Source organism: Spea bombifrons, chromosome 10 (assembly GCF_027358695.1).
Source record: "Spea bombifrons isolate aSpeBom1 chromosome 10, aSpeBom1.2.pri, whole genome shotgun sequence".
Taxonomy (NCBI): Eukaryota; Metazoa; Chordata; class Amphibia; order Anura; family Pelobatidae; genus Spea; species Spea bombifrons.
In genome coordinates, this window is record NC_071096.1 from 832,945 (window position 1) to 854,345 (window position 21,401).

The 21,401-nt window shown below is 50.6% G+C and overlaps 1 protein-coding gene across 4 annotated transcripts; it reads right to left on the bottom strand.

The window, feature by feature from the left end:
• Positions 1–406: 406 nt before the first annotated feature.
• USP47 (ubiquitin specific peptidase 47) lies at positions 407–19,526 on the bottom strand. 4 transcript variants are annotated; one of them, XM_053448860.1, is made up of 29 exons: positions 19,382–19,526; positions 13,384–13,443; positions 12,697–12,900; positions 12,435–12,548; positions 12,166–12,319; positions 11,828–11,924; positions 11,506–11,651; positions 11,125–11,204; positions 10,733–10,882; positions 10,484–10,579; positions 10,231–10,383; positions 9,850–10,014; positions 9,640–9,768; positions 9,115–9,191; positions 8,955–9,010; positions 8,595–8,707; positions 8,324–8,428; positions 7,927–8,134; positions 7,603–7,718; positions 7,333–7,452; positions 6,061–6,832; positions 5,491–5,666; positions 5,215–5,295; positions 4,889–5,004; positions 4,670–4,788; positions 4,311–4,441; positions 2,147–2,194; positions 1,656–1,786; positions 407–1,582 (listed from the first exon to the last, which is right to left on the bottom strand). In XM_053448860.1, the coding sequence occupies exons 1-29, from the start codon at positions 19,418–19,420 to the stop codon at positions 1,408–1,410; spliced, it is 4,131 nt and encodes a 1,376-aa protein (XP_053304835.1). In that variant the 5' UTR covers positions 19,421–19,526; the 3' UTR covers positions 407–1,407. The 4 variants fall into 4 exon arrangements, with proteins under 4 accessions (XP_053304835.1, XP_053304834.1, XP_053304837.1 ...); XM_053448859.1 differs by having other exon boundaries at positions 9,850–10,017; XM_053448862.1 differs by lacking the exon at positions 13,384–13,443 and having other exon boundaries at positions 9,850–10,017.
• Positions 19,527–21,401: the final 1,875 nt, after the last annotated feature.

A 21,401-nucleotide genomic window follows, 5' to 3' on the forward strand; every position in this document is an offset into this window, starting at 1 on the left:
ATATGTAGCTAAAGCATCACTGAGAGAGAAAAAAAAAAGCCCTAAACTGCCCCCGAGCCAAAGCGTTACTATTAGGAAGGCAGATCATGCACCCGACCCCCAGAGACCCCAACGAGTGTCCTGCAAACGGACCGTCCTGCGACCCCGGACTCCAGAACGACGACAAGAACTTTATTTTATCCAAAGAAAACCAGAGAATCTCCTTTCAAATCTGACGTAAACAGAACTTTGTGTTTTTTACCATAAAAACTTTCTAGGCTTTATATTTCAAGCATTATCAGATAGCGGGGAAGTTACTATTCTTCTCTCCCCCAAAAGTGTTTGGCGGTCATCCGTAAAATATAATTAGCGGCTGTCGAGTCTTATGCTGGATGGCGGCAGCATTTGGTATGAAAGACACAGAATATTTTCATTTTTATTGGCATGTTTATTGTTGTAAACAGTATCTGGCATGAAAAATTATCAAAACCTTGTATCGATTTCTTATAAACTTGATGGCAATTGGAAAAAGAAAGTATGCAGATGATAATTACATTGTTTCAAAACCAGAAGGGAAAAAAAAAAAAAGAAAAATAAAGATAAAGTGGTGAAGCGGGGCTGAGCGCGTTTATAAGAAAATATTCTCTCGCAAGGAAAGTTAAAAAAACAAACGCAGAGTGAGGAAAAAGAGGTGTTTACAACTTAAAATATATTCTCCAAAGCAAAATGTACAAAGGCGTTAACAGAAACCGTGAACCGGAGAAGTACCAAGAAACTTAAATAGGCAGCAAACGTGTGACGTACAGTGTCTGATACGAGGACTCGGAGGGCTGCGGATCTGACGGACGGGGCTTTATTTACACTCTGAGCGAGACAGCAGAACACGAGATCGCGCTGGCAGACATCAGGACTCTCGGCGAGACACGCTCGGATTCGGCCCCCTCGCCCCGTCCATCCTTCCTACAATGAGGTAATGCGTTTATCAGTATAAAGGAACGACTCCACGGCTTCGAGCCGGAATCCCTGCCTTTAATATTTTATTTTTATTTATTTATATATATATATATTTTTGACCACCGACCCATATAAAACTACACAGCTCTCTGCTTTGAGAAGGTTCAAACACCTTAAATTCAACCTGAGGAGGGAAATACCCACACGTCCAACCTTTTTTTGTGTTTTTTTACATTTTTATATATATATATTTACTATTATATTTGCACGTCCCTTTACAGTTTAATTGACCATAGTGCAGAACATGATTACAAGTCAAGCGGTGACCTCACAGGTACAGGGCTTATGATTGGCTTGTAGCCTGCCAATCGGTGCTGGTGTCTTGGCGCCGCTCTGAGCGTCCTGCGGAGAGAGATTGCGCAGCAATATTAAACCTGGCTGAAAAAACGTCCCGGGTTAGCGGATCGCTGTACGTCAGTCCTGTGCCGAGTCTTTATTTGCCGCCCCGTCCAGGTAAATTTTTAGGGCTTTTTCTTTTCGGGGGGAGTAGGTGACGCGGTGCCCAGTTTTTTGCAAGCGACTACTTTCTTTTTTCATGAGTTCATTTCTCTGCTCCTCCGACAGCTCGACCGGCTCTTCTGTTTTATCTCTGAAACGGGAAACAGGTCGGTCAAAACCCAACTCTTTATCCCCTAGAAATAGCGGTTAACGATTAGAGATACCTGTAAAATATAACGGCGCCGTCGTCCGAGATGTACAGAGGCCAGGCGTTCAGGGTGGACACTTTCGGGTTCCAGTCCAAGTCCTGATGGATCTCCAGAACGGAGATATCACACGGGAACGTCCCTCGGCCCTGCAGAGTTTCAGAACAAAAGGTGTTAATTTGGTGACTTTGGTCTCGTCAGGCAGAGCGGCGTCTCCCGGGACAAGCACTTTATTATCGCCGGTTCTGCCGCTCGGTATATTTAATACAGATGTGAAACGGGGCCCCTAGGTGCCCATAAACTGCTCTAGTAGCATCGAGGCAGATCTGCTGCCGATCAGCTGTTGGAAAGTCAAACAAAATCAGCTCCAGGTACAAGAGAAGCCAAACTTATTTTAACAGTTCACAGACTATAAAGGTTATCTATCAGCTACAGCATTCCGGGTCTGCGCATGCACAGGTTAATCGCCGTGTGCGCAGTACATCTCCGGTGCCAGGTATGTTATTTACCTTCGCAAATTCCAGGTTTTCTAAAGGTATGTTGCTTATTTCACAAATCTGGAAAACAAGAAAGCATTAAAATTCTTACACGTGTTCACTCAACGCAATGAACATACATTGGAAATGAGTGCTCGTATTATCAGATGATGGGGGGGCCATTCGCCTTTCTAACCATACATCATATGGGGCCCGCAAGCCAATTACCTATACACTACACAGGGGTACAACTCCCAGTTTAGTTAACCCCTTAACGACAATCCCCATACATGTACGGGGTTGCCGTGCAACGGGTTAACGACAATGCCCGTACATGTACGGGCTGCCGTTAAATAGCTGCATCGCCGCGATCGCGGCGTTTTCGCCGCGATCGGCGGCTTTGCAGCATCCACGGAAGCCTCACAAGTGAGGCTGACCGTGGATCCGGGGAGGGCAGCCCTCGGCAGCCCTCCCCGGAAGAAAAATGGCCGCCGCCGCACCGATCATCAAAGATCGCGGCGGCGCCCGGCTAAAACAGCTTAGGAAGCGATCTGAATCGCTTCCTAAGCATAAATGGTGTTACTGACATGCCTCGATATCGAGGCATATCAGCAACACTAGCCCCCGACCCCCGATCGCCTTGTGATTGCTCCGAAGAGCAACCACAAGTGCCATCCTGTAAATGACGTTGCCGTCATTCACAGGATGGCATCAACAATAAATATGAGTTCATAGAGGGTCTATCCAGACCCTCTTGTGAACTCTCGAGCTCCTCCTGCAGGTTGAATGCAGGTACTGCATCCAACCATGCAAGGTCAATGGAGCCCAGCTCACTAATGAGTGATTAGTAAAAAAAAATTTAAAAAAAAATAAAAAAAATTAAAAAAAAAAAATTAAAAAAATGTTTTAAACAAAAAAAATAATATGGTAACATAAAAATCCCCACTGTCACCAAAAAAAAAAAAAAAAAAAAATTAATAAGCAAGTCCTAAAATTCTTTATCTTTACAAAAATTCCAGCATGGAAAGAGTTAAAATATTGGCATTACAAATGCCCATAGGGTGTCTCGTATTAAAAAATGCATGAGTGGATGGGATAAATTGAATTGGCCGGGTTCAAAGATGTCCCAAATATGGGACATGGGGGCAGTAGGATCAGATGTCTAAATGGCCAAAAAATACACACCTCACAAAGGCGGCCTTTTACCTCCCAAATAACCCAACAAACCCATGCATGTGGGGTATCACTGCGCTCAGGAGATGTTACTGAACACATATTGGGGTGTTGTTTGACACGGACATATACCAGGAGCGATAAATTTATACCTGAAGTACAATATGTGTGAAAAAAATACAAAAAAATTTACTACCATAAAGTTTCACAAAGGCTGGTGGTAAAATTAGTGCATGGAAAGGGTTAAATTACCAGCATGTGAAATACCTTGGGGTGTCTAGTTTTTAAAAATATATGACTTGATGGGGTAAATTGCATTGGCCGGCTTCAAAGATACCCGAAATGGCACATGGGGGGAAGAATTACCAGATTTGGAAAAAAAGGTTTTAAAATAGCAAAATGCTACCTGTACTTATTGCCCCATAACGTGCAGAAAAAAGCAAAAAAACATAAAAACATTGGGTATTTCTAAACTCAGGACAAATAGTAGAATCTATTTAGCAGGTTTTTTCATTCGTTTTTGCAGATGAGTAAAAGTTTTTTGTTTAAAAAGTGAGAAAAAGTAATTTTTTAACAAAAAATCCCCATATTTTATCATTTTTTTTATAGTAAATTAGATGATATGATAAAATTAATGGTATCTAAAGAAAGCCCTGTTTGTCCTGAAAAAAACAATATATAATATGTGTGGGAGCATGAAATGAGAAAGAAGAAAATCACAGCTAAACAGCAACACCGAAAAATGTTAAAATAGCCATTGTCCCACAATATACTACGAGTAAAAACCCCTATTGTCCTTAAGGGGTTAATAAGTACACGTGGCGACTCTAGGCAACCCCCCCCCACCAAAACTACCATCTCCTTGTGGGGGCAGCGATTGAAAACGGCATGTGTCAGAATTCCGACCGCAGTTTCTATCATGCCTCCTGCAGCCGGAAGGCAGAAGTCATCTACTCTCCGTATAAAGCTAGAGATTATATTCCGGGGGCTCTACAGCAAACCCCGCGACGTCTCCTTAACTCACCTTCTCTCTCAACTCATCCACGCTGTTGGTTTCCAGAATGAGCTCCTGAAAAGGATCCAGCTTTAGTTCCGACGGCCTCCACCTCTTCGTAAACAGAGAGAGCTGAGACATGGATTTCATCTTTTCGTTTTCTGTTTTAGGAAAAAAAGAGTAAAACCAACAATTTCTCCAGATTTTACGGTAAAAGAGCCAGAGGTGCAGAAAAAAATCCTGCAATAAGTATTATAACCAGCGATGGAGAGAGAATGGAAGAAGGAGGCTAGCAGGAGAAGAGCCGTCAGTATAATTATACACCGGTTATAATTATGTAATAACGTACTTCTTATTATCGGATATTTTATTAAATAGTTTATCTTTACCATCCAGCACTTCTAAGAACACTTCCCAGTTGCTTGAAATACTGATTTCGTTTTCATACACGTGGTAGTCCAGGAAGACGGTGCCGGGGTTCTTCCACGTCTTCTTCCGGAGCCGGAATCTATGGAGCACACAGCGGATTTACACGTCTGGATACATCGCGGCTTAAACAGAAGCGACACGCGGAATCTCTTCAACGAACGGCCGGCGGGACTATTTACCGCTCGACGGCGAGCTCCAGGCCACACTGCTCCCTGAGCTGCGGAATCAACTCCTCTTTGGACTGATGGACGCTCATTCCTTTAGCAAACACGGCGTCCAGCAGGAATTTGCACGGCTGGGGAATAAAATCCGGGGAGAACAACAAGACTGAGTTTGTTTACAACCAAAAAAACCTCTCCTAGAAATCATGGCACCATCCCATCCACACGTATAAAGACACAATGGTAAAAGCGGAGTAGTTGCTATAACAACCAGCGGAACAGCCTGCTTATGATTCAGCAGCAGATACGAATAAGCGTCGAGTATAACGATTCCCCTCCGTTACCTCGGGCTCGTTTAACAGCAGCTGGAAGACCTTGACTCTGTACTCGCCTTTCTTCAGGGCCCTTCCAAGCCGGATGGTGATCTGGAAAACAAAAAGCCAGATGAAGCATTGGTGCGCAGCGTTACAGCCCCCCGCGCGTTTTACTTTCATTCCCCTTAAACAATACCAGGGACATGCAACGCATTGGCCGGTACGATAAACCAGCTTAAAGCACTCCGAATTACCTCAAAATCAACCAAGTGTCGTCTCCAGGCCCGATCTCAAGAATCAAATTACCTTATTGTCATCGGAGAAGGAGGAGAGGGTCTCGTTCAGACGCACGCTCTCAAACTCCTGATTGCTGGCATAAACCCGGAAAACCTTAAACTGGGAGGAGGGGACCCCCAGGAACGGTTCCAGCTGCTGTTTGAAGGCAGATAAGGTGATTCTTTTGTCCACATTTACCGTTAAACCTGGTAAGCACAGAACGTAACGAGGTCATTTAACGCGTCTTCCCGATATTAAAAGGAATTCACATACTTGAACAGGATTTGCTAGAGTTTCGGGGTCAGGTGGAAATTGTCCTCGTAATACGCGTTTATCCAAGACAGTTCTATTAGACAACCAACCAAAATCGCACCATGTCAGGCGGCGGGGAAACCTAAATCCTGCTGTGTTGGGGTAACGGGAATAACACCTGCAGGACCCCCGATACCCCAGAACTGCCCCGTCTGACATTGCACCCCGGAACTCCTGATGTCCCACCCGGGAGAGAGGCACACAGCGGCATACAGTTTGTATTTACACAAACTACACAATCTGACCAGAAATTGCCATGGCCAAGAACGAACAATTTAACAAACTTACATTTCTGCCCCTCTCCAGCGCCTTCCGCAGCGCCGTGTAACTCCGCTTTGAAATACACGTACTGCGCCTCCCCTCGGCTTTTGCGGCTGTCGTCATACTCGCTATCCGTCCCAGAATCCTCCTCTGCCGTGTCCCACGTCTCCTTCTTCCCCTCGTTGGCCTTGGAGCGCCTGCTGCTGGTGATGCTGTGCGAGTCCAGGCCGTTGGCCAGCGGATTGGGGGCGCTGTCCGCGTTACACAGCGTGTCGCTGCTATGGCTCGAGCTGAGAATGTCGCTGTCCACGGAGCTCGTGCTGCGGTCGTTGTTCACATCCGAGTCGGAACGCTCCTCCGCCTGAAAATGGTTATCGGGGTCAGCGGACAGGATTCGGTTTTCCAGCTCGCGATTATCAGCCGACCCGGAGGAATCGGCCTCGTTCAGAGGCGAATCAATGTTCTCAAAGTCGCTTTCCTCGGTGCTTTTGCTGCTGTCCCCATTGCCGCCATCCTGGTGCTGCTGCAGAGACAACGTCTTCAGCTTCTCGGTGCTCTCTTCCAAAATGGCATCCACAGACTTAAGGTTTCCGTCGACCTGGTCAGGAAAGCCGTCTGTCCGAGCCGCGGCCCCGCAGGCCTTAGGGCAGGCACAGCTAGCAGGCGGAGGGCCGGGAGAGTGCTCTGGTAACGAGACGTACAGTCTAATAGTATTAGCGTGACGGTCCAACAGCTTCCATAACTGCGAGTCTGTGAACAGCAGCTGGTGATCCAGAGAGTCTGAGCTTTCCACAAACACCTGCAATAACGGGAAAGGTGAGACGCGACCTGACGGGACAGCAAAGACCGACACTGAGTTTATTACAGAGTTCCTGGAAATGAATCTACGGTGAGTCCGGGAGCGTTAGAAGCAACCCAAATACCCTACTGGTAAACGGACGGGCGTTTCTAACAGAGAACATCCACGACACCTGATGAGAAACGTGCCCTGTGGGGGGGGGGGTAATCACCTTAGCACCACTCCATACGCCCAAGTCTGATATAGGGGAAAGAATTCATTGTTACGGCTGCTACCGCCCCATTACCGGTCACGTCCTCCGGTAACCAGCAAGCTGCGTTCCTACTTTCAGCTTCTTGACAGCGGTGGAGCGGCGAGGACCTCCTCACTCGCATGTAGGGGGCTCTCTGTGTCGCTGGCAGAACCGAGCTCAGACAAGGAGACCCAAAATCCAAGACTCTCACATTAAAATGAACCGATAGTGACTGCACGAAGCCGCCGCTCCTGGACTCGAGCCTTACCTTATTGCTTCTGAAGAAGCCTTCAGCCTTGAGGGTTTTATTCAGGACGCTGAGAAGCCGCAGGTCGTTGTAACAGCGTTCCAGGACCACCCTCATGTTATCAGGAGGCAACTCCGTGCTCTGCAACAGGGAACAAGAACATCGCAACTTAAAAAGCATTTAAATCCCCCCAAAAACCCCAAACACTTGGTCTGTTACAGAGAACACGGCTAACGTTTCGGAAACTACAGTTTTCTTCTAGGTTAAAATGACAGAAGAGTCTCCGCAAACCTTGGATATGAGTAGCTTGAACTCCGCCACGGTCTGAGTTAGGTAGGCACGCACGCTGATCGGAGACGCCACAGTCTCAGTCTTCAGATCCACGACATACACCTTTACCATCACCTCTGGGGAGACAATCCAGTAACAACCACACTTACTATTTCCCGTAAACCCTGCTGACATATCTAAGAACAGATAAAGTAGATGACGAGCGGGCCATTAAAAAATAAAACCCACAGGAGAAGTACCCAGACCTTCAGATGGATTCAAGCTCAGAGCTGAGAACTCCCATAACCCCCCAGGGGACCGTAAAATACCCATTATCGCTCTTACCCCCAGGCTTGTAGGACTGAAACACTTGGTCAGGCCTTTTGGTTTCTAACAGCAGGTCGAACATGTACGAGGATTTGACTCCGCCGAGCAGGAACCCCATCGGCTTGTCCTCCTCGTCTTCGTAAGAACGCTCCAAGTAATCGTGGAACTCGTCGTACTTCACAAGCCGGCAGCAATCGAGGGGAACGACGCCTTCCAGATCCATGAGCTAAGAAGTAAACCAGACAACGCACGATCAGTTTCACAAGCGATGTCATACAATGAAGCGGAAGAGGGGTCCGCGGATCCACCGCACTAGAGCCTCGGATCCGACATTTAACAAAAAAGAAAGCCCCTGTACGTTCAGACTCTTACGATGCATGCGCCTTGACGCGTTCCACACCGTGAGAAGTCCTACCTTGTGAGCCATCTCCACGGCTTCCGTCATCGTCTTATCCTTGTGAACTTCCAGCTTACTCTCCATCATGATCTGCTTCACGGGGTGCATGCAGAACAGCTTCAGCTGAAAGGGCGGCAGAGAGCGGGGCGAGTTATTCCAGATAAAACGCGCACGTCTAACAAGTTCCCAAATACTCATAAACCCCAAAAAGGGCACAATTTACTCCGCAGATTTGTGGAAGAAAAGTTACGCCGGATAACGGACACACAGGCCGTGGCGATGCACTAACTTTGCATGTGTTCCTCTCAATCTCCCGCTGCCGTTTTTCGTGCTCTTCTTGCTCCTTTTCCTTTTCTACCAGATGCGTTATATGCTCTGGGAACTCCGATGGATCGAGAAACTCTGTAAATGAAACCAGAAGAAGGATTTAGCAGCAGCGGTGCGCTCCTCAGAGTTATAAAACGGAGAAAGAAAAGCTTATAAATTAGAAGTCAAAATCTTCACAATGAAACGCAACAGATTTAGCTCAAACAATCCACATTTGCTTCCTCTGCCTTAAATTAAAAAAAGAGACGGGCGAAGGGGTGGAAGGAGTTAAAAGAACTCAATAAAGATGCAAACTATAAGCCTCAGCCCCCGCCATACGTACTCGCGTTCCTGGCTGGGTTCTTTAGCCGGTACATGAGCATATACGCGTTGGTCGAGCTGTAAGCAATGAGAAGAAAAACCAAACACTTTGTCAGTCAAAAAAAAAAAGCCCCATGACCATCCGCGCGGCACGGAGCGCGTCCGCCATTCAGAATAATCACCTGGCGAAGGCGCTGGAGTAATATCCCCGGTTCCCAGTGGAGCCGCCGTATGTTTTTTTAACATCGTCTTGCGTTATCTGCATAGAACAGAAAATGAGACGTTCAGATAAAACTAATGCAGGATTACCTAAAAAAGGAGAAAACGAGGAGCAGATCTTTACACAGACTTCCTAACGGACATAAATGTTACCGGCCCGGAGCGGACGGCATTGTAGGAACACTCAAGCCTCCACGCTCCTATATCCTATTCTATGCATGGCGTGTCACATGGACAAGGAAACCGAGTGAGCAGCCAATCAGAAAGGACGTCAGGTGCATGATGGGAAATGTATTCTCAGAAACCACAAAATGTAACTGGCCAGGCGTCATTAACGCCGAGAAACATTTTACATGAATTCCTCGCTATTAATGCAAAGTACGTGGTAATCTCTGCCGTGCTTCTGTTACCAAGTCTTCTTATTGCCACCCAGTAGTGGGAGAAGGGCGCATATGTTCTAAGGATAAAACCAGCCCGGTTCCGCTCACCCGGCTCACGTGCTGGTCGTTGAAGCTGTACCACTGGTCGTCCGTGAAGGATTTTATGCAGGCGTAGTAATGGCCACCGGCCGCGCTTCCCGAATGGACCATCACGGAAAAAAGTTCATACAAGGTGTTCTAGAAAAGAAAATTCACACGCGTTACGATAATCGCCACTAAAATGTAATCAACGGGCAATTCCCAAATCAAAAGATTTACCTTTTCCACGGACAATTTATTGATCTTTTCTGCGCCGTGGTTGCTCTCCAGACCGATCCCTTCATCCAGATTATCATCGGTTGAGAAATCGTTGCTCATCTGGTCGCTGTGACAGCTGCCCTCGTTCTCCGCACCGCTATCTGTGCAGCTCTCGGTCTGCGGGGACTTCTGGTACCAAAGGGGAACGAGGCAAAAAGCAAAAGAAATGGGTAATAACGGCTGCACGGAGCGTTACTGCCTCAGCTGTAAATATGCATATCAGTATATAACGGGGCGAGTGAGTGGTACTCGAGAGTCTGAGCGAACACTCTGCTCCCGGAAAGCCAAGGCGCTTGGACCTACTTAATGGAACGCGCCTTCTGGATTTAGACAAGAACCCACCTCATCTTCGACGTCGATGAACGGGCTCATGTCTAGCTCTTCTGGAAACGTCATGCGGTCGTTGAGTTTAATCCGGTGCATGCTGGTGTAATCAAAGTCAAACCTCTTCAGCTGCAGGGTTAGCAGGTACGGGAAGTGCAGGAACCTCAGACCCTGGAGGGAGAGACGGGCACAGAGGTCACGGCACAGAGGTCACGGCACAGGCTATCTGCCAAACCGGCGACCCCCCCCCCCCCGCGGAGCGGATCCTCACCTTTCTGGCATCACACTTCTTCTTACAGCGCTCACAGAAGTACTGGTTCGGCCCGTCCAAGGTCTCCGGCTGAACAAACGCATTCAGTGCTTCTTCCTGCCATGGAGAACAGAAGTCACCGCGCATGAACAGAGTGAGGTCATAATAGGGAGATTTTACCAAAAGGCATTTAGTGCTTCAATATAAGAGTGGATTCTGTAGAAACAGGCGACGTTATGCGATAAATGAAACAGTCCGATAAATACATACGACGCTGCCGAACGCTGTGCTGGAACCATACGGCCGGATGACAAGAGGAATATCGAGGAAAGTGTCGATTCTCCAGCTTTCGTACCCGCACTCCAGACACCGCACATAGTCTTTCAGTTTGCCCTGATACAGCTGATTGATGAGGTCGGCCTAGAACACCAAGAGAACAGATCACGTGAATTTGCTTGTAATGATAAGCGAGCTCATGATGGATTCCCCTTTAATACCGCATATTGTTAAGCAAATCTCTATCCTACTGTCCTAACCGCAAGGACATTCTATGCCGACTCATTATTATGAATAAACGAACACCTTCTTGACGGGTACACAGTGTATTTCGCACGTGATCAGCGTTTCATTCATTCGCTTTCATTCGGAAAGGAGTTCCGCACCTGCTCTGTCTGCTTCCACTTCTGCTCCAGCGCATCAAACATGACTCTGCAGAGCTCCTGGACATCGTGCTGCTGCCAGGCTAAAGACACAGAGAATGAAGAGGATGAGTACACGGCCGTCATAACTTTACTGTAATGGAAAACTTCCCATTGTACAGCGCTGCGGAATATGGTCGTTCTGTATAATTATTACACCAGTTTCTCATTCCGACTTGGGGTGCAGCGATGTACCTGACGTCCGTGATTAACGTACCCGTTATATCTGGTCATGCGCAGTCACCGGCAGAGACGCCCCATTCCCTGCCTCAATCAGCCGTGATATACATATATTATATACTATATACACACAGACCCCCAGAGATACTATTAACAGGCAGGTACCTTCGCTGCTATCCCACCCAAAGCTGCGCGTTACGTCTGTGGTTTCGATGGCTCGTTTTTTGCTGGTCTGTAATAAAACAAAGAGTCTTTGCAGCTGATAGGGTATGCTGGTGACGGGGTCTTCTTCAGACACCTCAAACGCCCACCTGGTGGCACAAGAAAGGGACAGAGGAATGGCTCAGGTTATGTGAATGTTTATGAACGGACATAACCTAGTACACGGTTAACACAGACTTATAGAAGCCAGGCACTGACAACATTCACAGCTCAACGGCATTCCACGCGTGAACGCGTTCTACACAAACCGGGGAACGATACTGACTTGTACAGCGCGTTCCGGAATTCTGGCGTCATGAACAGAGTTTGCAGAAGGCTGTTCAGGTAACAAGTCATGGCCTGATTGACTAACCCGACATAACCTGAAAAACAGAAGAAATACAGAAATTGGGAATCCTCACAATGCCCTGAAAGGCAAACTGGCTAGTGATAGAGTGCTCACTCGCTCCCGCAGCTCACACTCCGACTCGCTTACAGCCCCAGGCCTTCTGATGCCAATAAAAACAATCTGAGCCCGAAGCAAACCGGGTACAGACACCTGACGGGAGCTTCCCTGAACCGTCATCTTTAACCCCTCATTGCAGTAACCCCCGCAGCCCGTACCGGTGTCAGACTTGCTGAGCAGAGAGGAGTAGGTGTAGTTCTGGCTGACATAGTCACCGGCACAGCCCACGTAGCCCTCTCTAGGCAGAGGGCCGATGAACTTCTCCTGGGTGCTGTCGTCGAGGCCGCTGCTGTCTGCGGTGCCGGACTCATCCTGGAACGCAATGCAGCCGACGCGTTACTTGCGCACGTTTAACGAGGAACATAAAATTGCGTAAAAACAGATTCGTCAACTAAGAGACCCTGCGGCCGGAGAGGAGGCTACGCACCGAGGCGAGCTGCGGCTGCTCCCCATTTTTATCGGTCAAATGAAGAAAGTTCTTCTTCCCAGACTCGAAGCCGGCATCTTGTAAAGAAGCATCCAAGGAGCCGTCCAGCACCGCCTGAAATCACACCGGGTTTTAGTTATGGGTTTCGGTTGCAATCTACTGATTTATACGGAGTAAGCCTCCCGCTTTCTTTAGCCAGATAGAGACAGATTACACCCGGAGCCCTCATTCAGAGCGAATAGAACGGGGTATCAGACCTTACCATGTCGCCGTTAGGGACGCCATTCCCCCACATCAGGCTGAAGGTCCCCGACACGTAGCCAGCTTTACTGGACACATCTTCAAAGAGCCGCCTCACGGAGGTGGAGGCCGGGAGGTTTAGGGTGATTCTCTCGTTAACGGTCCTGCAGTTGGTGGTGTCTTGGACTATACACAGGACTCGTGGCTCGTCGGCAGCATTTTCTATCTGAGAGGAGAGAACCTTGTCTTGGTTAGTAGCAGACACTCGCCGCGTTAGGGATAAGAAGCACAAAACACATTTCTAGAACCAAAACGTGGCTGAGACGGACGAGCAGCGAGAACACGCAGCGTTATGGAATTGGCGTCTAATACATCGGACGATGCATTGATTGCTGCGTGGCGAACGGTGCAGCTTTTAACCTATAAACCGAGAACCCCCCCCACCTACTCAAAGCCCCCATTACCAAACGGCAGACGTGCAACAGACGCGTCCCTGTCCACTGAACGCCTTACCGGCCGCCACTCAGCCCGCTCTCCGAGGTTATCTATTCAAGACGTGCAGAGCTAGAACCGTATTAGCAGCACAAACACTCGCTCAGGTGCAAACCCGAGACAGCCGTGTGAGCATCGCACGCCGGCCCAAGCCATGCATAAAAATACCCAACGTGTCCTCTACAAGAAAACATGCGCCACTGCAACCACAGGCTACCTGCGAGAACCGCTTCTTCATCTCATTAAAGATACTCTGTCTGCAACTCCAAAACACCCCCTGCGGCAGAAACACGGAGGCATAAATGCAACGAAACGCTGGAGACGCTCGCTCTATCTGAACGCGCATGTTTTATCTGCAGCGTTACAGAGGGTTATTCCAGGTGACGGTAGAGACACAGAGGAGCCCGGATCAGCCCCCCAGCGCATCAAAGTACCCCCCCGAAAGCCCCACGGATGGCAGTTTCGGACGGGGTTAGGTGGGCAGCCTGACATTTACTCAGAATCGGAGGGGCTTCGCGTCCACGGGTCGGCCGTCTCTTTGCAGAATCAGATCCACGTGCCGCAGATCCCGTTTACCTCTCCGCTCGGACTCCTGTCTATCGATCCCAAGGTTTTTATACGGACTTACATACCAAGCGGAGGACACGGCGTCGCTGCGTTTATGGATTTATGGCTTCTCCATAACTTTACTCGGAGAGAAACCACCCTTAAAAGTCATTTCTTTTAACCTTGGAAAGACGCCGTTTTACATCTGACCCGGGATAATAATGAGATATATATATATATATATACACACACACACACACACACACACACGTATAGTATAGATGAAAGGAATTGGGCGACATGAATAAAAGGTGCTCCCTGATCGCAGGCAGAGTCAAAAATTTCCCAGAATTTTCTCCGTACGTTGAAAACTACAATACAACTTTCTGTGTAACATAACTATCGGAAATAACGCCCCACATCACCCTCTTTCCTTTAATTCCAGGACAGACTGACCACACACCAGTCCGAACCGGAAACGAAAAGCCGCGTCGCGGTGCGGGGGCAACACCAGATTTACCCGCTTGGGCGGAATAACGTTCCTGTAACTTCTGCCTTTGTTGGTTTCAGATAATCGTTAAAATGGTTAAAAAGCTGAGACCGAGAAGTGGAACCGGCAGTCAGTCAGCCGAGGTCTGCCGGTTAAACGCGGCGAGGAGGAGCTCCAAGCAGGGGGGTCAGGTTGCCGGTAAAACAAAAAGATACCTAGAAAATATTTATGTTATTTCCTGAACAAGGAAGCGGCCGTCCTGCGCGAGGCTTTACTGACCTGGCTGAGGATAATAAGCCGGAATTTGTCTTTCGATTTGGAACAAGACAGAAAGAAACTAATCAGGAATTTCAGCATCGGGAGGTCCGGGCGTCAGAGGGGTTTGTCGAGCTTCAGCACACGCGCCGGATCCGCGGACCCCAAACCCATCTCCAGAATCCCCCCTGAGAACGCGGCACGGCGGTGAGCGAGCAGCGGATCCGAGCGAAAGGTCGCGTTGTCTAAACGGCGTTTAAGGAATAAAGACGAAGCTACTTCCTGGTCAGGCGAGTTTTCTCTCATTTCTTATCTGCTGCAAGACTTTGAACCACAACCTCTTATCGGAACAACGTCTATAAAAACGCCTCTCCTGCCGGGAAAAGACTCGCCTGATCTGAGGGGCTGCGGATCCATACGACCACGGCGCCACCACGGAGCGCGGGGGCCGCCACCACGGAGCGCGGGGGCCGCCACCACGGAGCGCGGGGCGCCACCACGGAGCGCGGGGGGCCCCACCACGGAGCGCGGGGGGCCCCACCACGGAGCGCGGGGGGCCCCACCACGGAGCGCGGGGGGCCCCACCACGGAGCGCGGGGGGCCCCACCACGGAGCGCGGGGGGCCCCACCACGGAGCGCGGGGGGCCCCACCACGGAGCGCGGGGGGCCCCACCACGGAGCGCGGGGGGCCCCACCACGGAGCGCGGGGGGCCCCACCACGGAGCGCGGGGGGCCCCACCACGGAGCGCGGGGGCCCCACCACGGAGCGCGGGGGCCCCACCACGGAGCGCGGGGGCCCCACCACAAGGCTCCGTATTGTGGATTTATTTTCAGTTACCGTGTTTTATTACATACTTTTAGGGGCCGGTACTTAAACACCGCGATAAACCCAGCACTGCTTTTACTACAAGTGCAGGACTCGGGGGCGATGGTCAGACGGGGAACGGAAACGGCCCCCGCGCCAGGACTTTTGCTGTTTTCTCAGACAAAGCGTAATAATAAGGTATAAGCCGTGTGGGCCGGGCACGCTAGCCAGCTGCTTTCTCCGCGTGATATTGTCACGGTATCGATGCGTTCACTCCAGGCTCCTCTGAACGCGGCATTCGAGCGAGCGCCAGACAGCTGCGCATGCACACAGCCCCACGCTGGCATCAGCCGCCAGGAGCGTGATTCATCTCAGCGAAGCCGGCCAACCTCACCAGGCATCTGAAATTAGAAGCAGGACCGCCGTGTCCTTCCACTCCGCCAGAAGGCCTGAACGGCAACATTTAGCTAAACAGATCTTATGTCTCTAAACACCCGTTACAGAAAACGTCTATCGCCGGCGCTTAATGCCCAAGTCATTAAGCGCCGGATGACCTGAAACGGCAGAAATCGATCCAAGCGGCATCAGCTCCAGGACTCTCTAACCTTAGCATGTTAAGTCAGCTTAACTTCTACGGGGGCAAAAACCAAACACCCCGTAAACCCCAATAAAACCGGAATTGGTAAAAAACGTAAATAGAACGTTAAACATAATAAGTAGAATTTTAATCAACAGAACTAAGGTAAGTGGACATGGCGGATCAGAACCCGGCGGCGATCTTTCCCTGAATTCTGACCGCCGGAACCAAGACGAATTTCCACTTTAACGGGGGCGCAAGGGGGGCTTCCTGGGGGTCTCTGCTTCGGTGTGGGGCCAGAATGTGGGAAATCTTGGTTCTTCCCTCTCTACGGGAACCGAAATTGAGTCTTGAGTTACAAAGTTCGCTGTTCGGTTCAATAAAGGATAATAATTTACAGACAGTAATGGCAGTAAGTGACGGGTTGTCCGCCGTCGGCTCCTGTGACATTCCTTGTGGAGCCGAAAGACTTTAAAAGTCTTCAATAAAAATACAAAAGAGAATTCGTAGTAGAGTTTTACCAACGAGCGTTTCCTAAAAGCAGGCAGCGAAGTGCGATAAACACGATACGCTCTTTCTAGGGAAGTTAAACAGGCTGGCCGAGGGACTCCGTGCACGGCCCCGGGGTGACTGACACAGACACATGTCCAGGAAACGGCTAAAAACAGCACAGCCGCCGATGACGACGCAGAAAAAAGTTATAAACATCACATCTTAAAAACAATGTGTCCTGTATTCTGTAACCGAACGTATAAGACAGCTGGGCTCGCAGACTGTACCAGAAGTGAAACCTCTCATCGCCGGGAGTTCATCAGGCAGGCAGGAGAGAGTTAATAAAAAAAAAGAAAAAAAAGATGGCCTTTATGTGAAGATTTAGCTGCCAGCACCTGTCGGGGGCCGGCGTGTTACCGGGTAAAGTTAATCCCGTGTGCTGGCAGCTAGGCTTACAGCTCAGACACATAGCTAAGCGCTAAGCACCAGAGAACATGGCAGCGTTCCTGGCCAGGGGGTTCAGCAATACAAAATGCGTAAAGAAAAAGGGTTTTTATATTTAATCACAATTAAAAAAATAAACACACACAGGGGCAGACATCGGGCACCCAGTCAGTCAGTTTGACTTCATTGCGGCGGCTCTTACATCATCACCTGCGCTACCAAAACCACCGCTGCGATGTTTTTACCGGCCAGCAGTGAGATCATGTGGCCCTAAGGCTGCCGAGACGCCTGATGATGTCATGGCGGCCATGTTTTTAATACACAGTTTAATGACAGACTTGTGTTTACAGAAAACAGTATTTGCCGAAGCTCCGGTTATATGGAAACGACTATTACATTATGATAGAGGTTAAATGCCATCGTCTGTCAGCTGTGACATTTACGTTTCGATAAAGTTACGTCAATCGTAGGCAGATGATTCACTTTCTTTTTCTCATAAGGGCCACATAAAAAGCCATCTTCTAAGTAATGGAATATTTTAACCCGATCCTGCAGAATTACCCGTCGTGATGCCTCTGACCTGTGTGCCAAACCACGGCCCCCGGCAGCACAAAGCGCCGGTCACAACATGCTAACACCGGCCTGAATATTCCAAAGGACAAGAGATCGGAATAAGCGTGTCACGAACTACGGTGCCCACAAGCCACGATCTATGACCTCATGACACAGGGAGCCGTGATCGTCGGCGTGAACAGTAACGTTTCCGCTTTGGCACCCGGTGCGATCAGCGGCCGATCTAATCCGTGCCGTCAGTGTATTCTAACGGTTAACGGTTCAGTATATTAGGGAGTTGGTGAATGAACCACTTACACAAAGCTAGATTAAATAACGCATCACACGCAGCCCTCCGTCTGTCTGTCATGGCTACGGGTTCCAGGCATGGCACACGCTTGCAGGTACCGGTGACACGTGTACATTTACATATAGGCGGTCACAAATACAAAACCCACACCTGTCCACAGTGACCAGGCTGGGGATTCAGGCAGATTGATCACTTCCAGAGCAAAGAGTTCGCCCCCTCCGGGTGACAAAGCCCTCGCCCCCCCTCCGGGCGACATTATGGCCCTCGCGCCCCCTCCGGGCGACATTATGGCCCCAGCTTGTATCATCACCAGACCCGTTAATTTCTCAGGTAGGAGACCGGGGAATTCGCACAGAAAGCCGACGCGTCACGCGCAGACCTGCCGCTCCTCCACGGTGAGATAACAGGTGAGATAAGAGGTTACTAACTGCGTACCCGGACACGTCTTTACCTCGAATAACACGCTAATGACTCACCGCCTGCGCACACCTTTATTTACCAACATGGCAGTCATTCAGCCAGGTGAAAGTCTGCGGCACGGGGCGGTCAGCGGCGTCTGCGCTGCCCAGTTATAAGTAGACGTGAGGGTCGGGGCCTGTTGTGGCCCCTCACATGGGGATTTTGTACTAAACTGCGTAATGTGTTAATCTGTCTCACGCAGGAATCGGCTGTGACGCAGAGCTAACACTCTCAGGCCGCACAACAGGTTGGGGTTCTGTTAAACGACGGACCGACTGCACCCAAACACACAGACAACGCGCCGTGGCCATTTCCCAGGGAGCTACAAGCCCTGGGCCACGGTATCTCCTCTAACTCTCCCGCCTCGCGGCCCCTTCATCTCGCCGCGTTAAACTTACCGGGTCCTTGCGACGGGTGATAGCGAGCGGAACCGACAGCCTCACACACCGGGAACAGAGCTGCCGGGGCCCGATATACCGACACACGAGGGACCCCAGAAAAAAAAACACAGGGCTAAAGCATGAGACCAAAGTGACAGGTGACATCCCCCAAATAACAGAAAAGAGATATACCCTCCAAACCCTCTCAGTCCGGGGGGCTGAAGCCTGTGGCCCCCACAAAGCACACACAGTAATGGGGAGTGAAAGGCAGCACTCCCTGTAAGTCACACACGGGGCCTGTGGCCCCCACAATGCACACATGGCACCGGGGTTGGGGGATGAAATCTGTGGCCCCATAACATACACAATACGGAAGGAGTGAAGCCTGTGCCACTGTAATTTACACACAATACCGAGAGCTGAGGCCTGTGGCCCCCACAACGCGCACACAGAACAGGGGGGCTGAGGCCTGTGACCCCCACAAACGCACATACAGAACCGGGGGGCTGAGGCCTATGTCCCCCACAATGCACACACAGAACCGGAGGGCTGAGGCCTGTGGCCCCCACAATGCACACACAGAACCGGAGGGCTGAGGCCCGTGGTCCCCAAAACGCACACAGAACCGGAGGACTGAGGCCTGTGGTCCCCAAAACGCACACACAGAACCGGGGGGCTGAGGCCTGTGGCCCCCACAGCGCACACACAGAACCGGGGGACTGAGGCCTGTGGCCCCCACAGCGCACACACAGAACCGGGGGTCTGAGGCCTGTGGCCCCCACAGCGCGCGCACAGAACCGGGGGGCTGAGGCCTGTGGCCCCCACAGCGCGCGCGCACACACACAGAACCGGGGGGCTGAGGCCTGTGGCTCCCACACTGCGCACACAGTCCTGGGGCCGCATACCTCTTTGGGTACGAGGGGGTTGTCCTCTCCGGGCACCATCTCCTCGGTGCGTGCGACCGGGACAGAGTTCAGGCCGGAGTCATAGTGCGGACACAGCGCGGAGCTCTCTGCCAGGAGCAGACGCAATCAATGGAGAAATGGCCGCCGCCGCGCCTCTCGCGAGAAGCACAGCGACCTCACTTCCGCCCGGGCCCGGCTACACCCGTCACCATGACAACACTAAATCGCTGGGAGCACCAAGATGGCAGCAATCGTGTGTGGCGTGAGGGGTGGAAGAGACAAACACCGTGCGACACCCGGGGCTGGAGGGTATCACGTACAGCGCAGGACCCTCAGAAAACACCGCATCCCGTTCTGCATTCGCAGCCATGTGTAAAAAGTGATTCTGGAGCAAAAGTCAAAAAGTGGTCTTATCACCATAGCAACCAATGAAATGCTGCAATTTGCAGGGGCATCCTATTGGTTATAGCGCCATACAGTAGTGTGTCAGGTTCACGTTTTTACACATAAAAAAGGTTCCTGCTGAGTGAACTGTGCCAACTGTTGCTATGGTGATAAGACCACTTTTTAACCTATGCACCAGAATCACTTTATATAGATAACCCCCGTTCTGACCCTACTTGGGAAATATGTTGCCTTGGTATTAGTTATTATTGCCCCCGCTGGGGGTACAGAGTTTGGGGGGTGACGCCTGCGCCGGGTTACTGGATAATCATTGGCAGAAACAAAGCATAGAGATTCGCCGTCGCTAACGCACATACCCCGGGGGCCACAAGACGACCATCTCACCTGGGGCATCGGTGCTGGGGCAGGCGTGACACAGCGCATACAGGGCAAACCTGCAGTGTAATATAATTCACTTTGAACCCCAGCCTCTGCCACAAAATGGGGTAATGAGGATGGGGTAATTCTGTGCACTTTATCCACCCTAAGGATGGGGTAATTTACAGCATGCTACCCCCCCCGGGTACTATGGGATAATTCAGAGCAATTTATCCCCCCTGGGTACTTAAGGGATGGGGTAATTTAGAGCACTTTATACCCCGTGTACTTTAGGGATGGGGTAATTTAGAGCACTTTATACCCCGCGTACTTTAGGGATGGGGAAACTTAGAGCACTTTATACCCCGGGTACTTTAGGGATGGGGTAATTCGGAGCACTATATACCCCGGGTACACCGCGGCGGACAGGTTCGCCGTTATTCTGTATCACGCGGGACGGTCTCAGACTCTTACTGACATTTTTTTGACCTCTCATTTGCACCGCCCATTTTCGGTGACGTCACGCGGCCCAGGAGCAGTAAGCGAGGACCCGCGGGGCATTTGCGCGCCAGAAAGGTACTGAAGAGCAACAGGGCGAGTGTGTGCGCAACGGGGGGTGAGTGTGCATGGAGTGGGGCATGCTGTCAGGGTGCAGGGAGTGGGGCATGCTGTCAGGGTGCAGGGAGTGGGGCATGCTGTCAGGGTGCAGGGAGTGGGGCATGCTGTCAGGGTGCAGGGAGTGGGGCATGCTGTCAGGGTGCATGGAGTGGGGCATGCTGTCAGGGTGCAGGGAGTGGGGCATGCTGTCAGGGTGCAGGGAGTGGGGCATGCTGTCAGGGTGCAGGGAGTGGGGCATGCTGTCAGGGTGCAGGGAGTGGGGCATGCTGTCAGGGTGCAGGGAGTGGGGCATGCTGTCAGGGTGGATGGAGTGGTGCATGCTGTCAGGGTGCAGGGAGTGGGGCATGCTGTCAGGGTGCAGGGAGTGGTGCATGCTGTCAGGGTGCAGGGAGTGGTGCATGCTGTCAGGGTGCAGGGAGTGGGGCATGCTGTCAGGGTGCAGGGAGTGGTGCATGCTGTCAGGGCGCAGGGAGTGGGGCATGCTGTCAGGGTGCATGGAGTGGGGCATGCTGCCAGGGTGCATGATATTAGTGGGGGGGCAGTTCCCAGTGTGGGTATAAATGGTATAAGTGGGGGGGCAGTTCCCTGTGTGGGTGTAAATGGTATTAGTGGGGGGGCAGTTCCCAGTGTGGGTGTAAAT